This window comes from Polistes canadensis, unplaced genomic scaffold (genome assembly GCF_001313835.1).
Source record: "Polistes canadensis isolate GaletaPanama2010 unplaced genomic scaffold, ASM131383v1 scaffold_499, whole genome shotgun sequence".
NCBI lineage: Eukaryota > Metazoa > Arthropoda > Insecta > Hymenoptera > Vespidae > Polistes > Polistes canadensis.
The window spans coordinates 6,497-12,036 of record NW_014570046.1 but is presented as its reverse complement, the minus strand read 5'-3'; the positions used below and the strand labels follow the sequence as shown (position 1 = coordinate 12,036).

General features: G+C 27.7%; 1 protein-coding gene across 1 annotated transcript; it reads left to right on the top strand.

Annotated features, from left to right (window-relative positions):
* The first annotated feature begins 554 nt into the window (after nucleotides 1-554).
* Nucleotides 555-3,558, top strand: LOC106792612 (histidine decarboxylase-like). Its single transcript, XM_014759085.1, has 5 exons — nucleotides 555-640; nucleotides 2,853-2,923; nucleotides 3,006-3,025; nucleotides 3,116-3,214; nucleotides 3,318-3,558. The coding sequence occupies exons 1-5, from the start codon at nucleotides 555-557 to the stop codon at nucleotides 3,540-3,542; spliced, it is 501 nt and encodes a 166-aa protein (XP_014614571.1). The 3' UTR covers nucleotides 3,543-3,558.
* Nucleotides 3,559-5,540: the final 1,982 nt, after the last annotated feature.

Sequence of the window (5,540 nt, the reverse complement as noted above, 5' to 3'; positions counted from 1 at the left end):
TCGAACAAATAATATTACTTACAATTTAGAACAAAAATTACATGAATATATATATGTATGTATAATATTTCTATAACGATTTGCAAGAAAACAAAAGAAGAAAAAGTATCGATGAAAAGTCCAAACATTTGTGTGAAGTTTTGAAAATAATAATCTAAGAAAAAAAAAAATAAAGAAAAATAAAAAACTTTGGAAGTTAATACCACTATACTAAATGTGGTGGTAAGTACATTTTGGCTTTAGCCTCTTTTGCTGTCCCCTAAATCCAACCCACCACCCCATACGCGCGTTGGGGTAATAAATAAGGCCATATATTCTTCATCCTCCATTATCTTAATGTTATAAACGGGTGAGGTGTAAAATGTTGAGTTTTTTTTTGTATATGTGTGAGAGAGTGCACAACACGTTCGTCAAATTATTCTTCACAATGGCGGTGCGGTTAAGTGCACAGAACAACCAAATAGATGGATGTCGAGAAAAGAAATTTGAGATATATACTGTAGGCTCGTAAAAGTTGTCCACAGGACTGACAAAAGGTATACTTTTTACTGACAATGGTGTTGCACGACGACAACGACAACGACGACGACGACGACAGAAGTAACTGGAATTTTTATGCAGGCCTACAAATGTGTGAGTTGTACTTAAATTCACAAAAATAATCTTTTCCCGATGAATTAGGGTGAAATCAAAAGTTCGTGCGTTTATTGCATTTAAATTTTACATCGAAACTACGTAATGGATTGTTTTTGTAAGATTTATTTTGGAAATAATTCATTTAAAAACGCACAAACTTTTAGTTCACCTTAATAACAACCAGAAAAGAAAAGAAAACACGAAAATTACGAGAGAGAGAGAGAGAGAGAGAGAGAGAGAGAGAGAGAGAGAAATAAAGTATTTAGAATCGCATCATTTTTCGAGAAATATCTTCGAAAATATTTTTTTTCATTTTTTATTGCTTCGTAAAAAACTCATCATCGTTTATTTTCTTTTGATATGATATTTATTACAAATACCGGTATAGGGTATTTCTAACAAATACGTTCTTCTTTCTTTTTTTCTCTCCCAACCCTATCCCTCCCCCTACATTTCAGTCTTATCACTTAAAATAAATGGGTATTCGTATAAGTACCTTGAAAGCAAATATGATTTATTATTGGAACATGAGTATTCAGAGGATAGAGAAAAAACAAAAAGAAAAGAATAAAGGATAAAATTCTATGGTATGTCACGAAGAATACTTACTCTTTTATGAGATATAATATTATTTGTATGGAATTTGAAAGAATAATTAGATCAGAGAAAAACTACGTGACCCTGAGAGAAAAGGAAATCTTTGTTTCCTTTTTTCTTTTTCCTTTTTTTTTTGTTTTTTATTTTTTATTCAAATTGGTTCATTTCGCACAATCGCTTTGAGTCTCGTGACTGTTTGAATATAAAAAGCATGAAATCTCGATATCATTTGCAAATCGATTTGCTCGAGAGTAAATGGAATGGAATATGAATTGGATTGCGTTAGACAGTTATTTTTTATTCACGATAAAACTATGCCGATTTAACAAACAAACAAAAAACAATGGGGGAATTTTCTTTGAAATAATATTATGAAAAAAAGACAAAAATCGTATACGTGAGCTATTTTATTAAAATATCGATTTTTTTTTTATTTATATCTGTGATCATATACGATACAAATGTAACATCGTGTGTAAATAAATAATTACATGAGGGGAAGAGAAAATGGGGGTGGGGGTTAATATATTCAATTGATACCAGTTAAAATTCTGTGAAATTCTGTTAAAGTAAATTCGTTGAAAATAGTTTGTTACGAGACGAAAATAATAAATAGTACTCAGAGATTTCATTGCTTTTATGTTAGCCACGTAAACGCAAATTTAATTTTCTCACAAGAGGGAGATACGATTGAATGGAACGCAATCGAACAGTATGTTAAAATCAGTTTACAACAGTAAACGCGAGAAAGCTGTCGAGGTAAAACTAATCTGAAATGGTATTGGGTTTTGAGATAAAGAAGACGTTATATATTTCCAGTATTTCTTAAAACGAAAGTCTCGACCCTTTAGAAAGGTCTGGCAAAAAATGTGGAAAAATTTTGCTCCTTATTAATTTTGTTTTCTTTTTTTTTTTTTAATTAATTTCTTACCATGAACAAAAATTCGTATTTCGCGTAAGTATTCCACATAAATAGACAAACTCGCGCGTCCCGTTAAATTTTAATTTCAACATATTGTTTAACAATATTATTAATATCGTGGTAGATTTTTATTAATTTTTTGGTTTTATTTCGTTTAATTTTGCTCTATTGCAAATACTTCTTTTATTCGATTTTCTTTTAGTTCTCGTGTGTGATATATCATATTAATACACAAATAATTTCTAAGATGATTTTTAGTATTACATTTATATTATTAATTAAATAATATATATATAATATATATTATTATTTATTTATTTAGTATTTCTCTCGTCCAAAAATTACAATTTTTAATGATGAAATTTAACAGGGAACTTGGACATGAAAGAAGTAGAACTATGTTTGATTTAGTTGGACGTTTCGTCCCTTTATTGGGACTTNTTTTTTTTTTTTTATTTCTCTTTCATTCTTTCCGCAATATCCGCCTTTAGACGTTCCAACAACGATTTTCTAGTTATCCATGGATTGTGAACAATCCATAAACCGTTCCCGATGATATTTCAATCGCATATTTAAAGTCGATGATACGAAATGAAATTGTGTATTTTCAATTAATACGAAAGATTAATAATTTATTCGTTGAAAATTTTGTATTATTCCAATTTTTGTATTTTTGATTTTTTTTCTTATTTTTCAGGGTAAAAAGTAGCCAAGCATTGCACAGAACTTTTAACGTTGATCCGCTTTATTTGAAACACGAAAATTCTGGTAAGATTGTGATTTATTATTTCATCATTGATATTTATCAATTTTTTATATTTATATATATTAACATTTGTCATTTTCGTAGGACTCGCTATTGATTTTATGGTTAGTATACAAATTTAATTGAATAAACAATATTGAAATATTATTTTAATTTATCTCTAGTGTTTGTTTTTTCTTAAATAATTTATCTAGCATTGGCAATTACCGTTGTCGAAGAGATTCCGAGCATTGAAACTTTGGTTCGTAATCAGGAATTTTGGTATAAGTGGATTACAAAGGCACATACGCGAGGTAAAAACAAAATCAATTCACGCGTTGTTTAATTACGAACAAAGAAAAAAATAATAGTCTGATTAAAATAAACAATACAATTGATCGAACATATATTATCTAGGGCATAAGATTGGCACAAAAGTTTGAAGCATTGGTATTGGCAGATCCGCGTTTTGAAATTCCTGCTACGCGACATTTAGGTTTGGTTGTATTCCGTTTACGGGGTGAAAACAATTCAACTGAAAGATTGTTAAAAAAAATGAATTCACGTGGCCGCGTACATTGCGTGCCAGCTTCGTTACATGGAAAATACGTCATCAGATTTAGCGTAACTTCTACCAAGTAAGTTCTTCTAACTTTATTTATTTATTTATTTATATTTATTAGATTGAACCCAAAATATTTTCGTGCATTTATTTAAATTTAATTAATATTTCACGTGTATACATTAAAGTGATAAAGTTATTTCATTTTATTGATTTCACACAATATTCCTGCAAGCAACACAATATACGCACGAATATTTTTGATTCATTCTAATATTTTTGGTTTTTTTGTGTTCACATTAAAATTAATAATATATTAATTATTATAATTTATTATATAATAAAATATATATAATAAATATATAATATAATTAAATATAATATATTTGTACCACTGTGTGTAGAAACGTTTAGAATATGAGTCTTATACTTTTCGTTGCATAAGTTTGATTTTTTAAGAAAGAGGGTGTGAAAAAGAGGTGGGGAAAAAGGGAATTCGCGTTACGGTGATCGATATGCAATTTTTTAGTTTCTATCTCTCTCTCTCTTTTTTCTTTTTAATTCTTTTCTCTTCAACGAGACAACACCTACGTCATCACCTTCGCTCGCGTTTTGTGTCGCGATAAGATAAGGATTATCCGTTCGGAATAGTTATTAGTTCCCATCACATCGATCGATAGACGATGGTTCATCTCGATAGGGAATACTTCAGACTATCCATTTTGTTTTTTAATCTTTTTTTTTTTCTTTTTTCCTTTAAAATATTTTCCTACCCAACGTTCGATATTTCTTTTCATATCGCACGACGTAGTTACATAAAAAGATTCCAATTGAAATCTTGAGATAAATATCATTGTCATGGGTACTTTATGGGGAAAGGACCATTAAGTTTCGTTATAGAAGACTAGAATATTAATAATTGCGATTGTAACCAATTACAATAGATTATTGTTAAAACATTGAACACACACACAATTTATCTTATTATTTATTTTATTATAAAATAGTAATTGTGTAGTTACGTATAATTTGTTCGACTTTATTCAACTATCATAATTTTAATTAGACAAGTTGACTCTTCTCTTATTGAAATTAATACTAAAAGATTAGTGTAATTAATAATAAATTAAAAAAAAAAGTTATATCAAGGATTGGAATTAGGATTTTGTGACATTAGGAAAACAAAGCTGTTTTGTATTTCGATTCTTTCGAGTAAACTTCTCAAAAAATTATACCCATTTAAATATATTCGCCAAAATTCGAACAAACGAAATCGAGAAAATCGATCGAACTTTGTGTTATGCAAATAGGTAGATTTGATAATCGATATAGTTTATGGTCGTAGAAACGGATAAAGAACTTGACGTTTTATTAATGCTGTCAAAATCAGCACAAATTTCGTTTTATAAGGTAACTACCTTCTAACATACCATTCCTGCAATACGGTTTTCGCTCTAACACGGTTTGGGAATTAAAAAATTCCCCATACAACATGGGACATAATTAGAATTTTTAAATTTAAGCATCATTTTATTCGATATTTTGCATTTGAACACGTATGTCATATTCAATAGGATATATTGTTGAATATTAGATTTTCAAATTAACTTTTTTTTTCAAGAGTATTCATTTACATGTATTTTTAACGCAATATTATTTTCAATATAGAAAAATAGTAATTAAACAAAAATATAGAAAAATTATCAATTTTTTTTTTTGTATTTATATTATAATAATGTTTAATATCGTTATAATATATAAAATATATTTATACATCGTTATAATTATTTATAATATAATAATTTATATATCGTTAATCAATTATTAATTGTTTCAATAGACACGCGTGTTTCTTTTATAAGACAAGTACAATATAATTTTGTCAATTTTTACAAAGAATCCTGCTTTTTTTTTGTAATAATTTTTATATATATATAGCACGAATTTGCATAATACGAAATTTTGTAAGAACCCCACGATTGTATTATAAAGGGTTTTATCTATATTTATTACGTTTACCTTTATTTTGATAAAAAAAAAATATTAAATTTTTTTTTTATTAAAAATAAACAAACAAA

Bases quoted from the DNA above. Each gene is read 5' to 3' on its own strand.
- LOC106792612 (XM_014759085.1), top strand. From the start codon at position 555: ATGGTGTTGCACGACGACAACGACAACGACGACGACGACGACAGAAGT. The intron at 3,026-3,115 runs GTTAGTATACAA...TAATTTATCTAG, and splicing joins GACTCGCTATTGATTTTATG to CATTGGCAATTACCGTTGTC. The intron at 3,215-3,317 runs GTAAAAACAAAA...TATATTATCTAG, and splicing joins TACAAAGGCACATACGCGAG to GGCATAAGATTGGCACAAAA.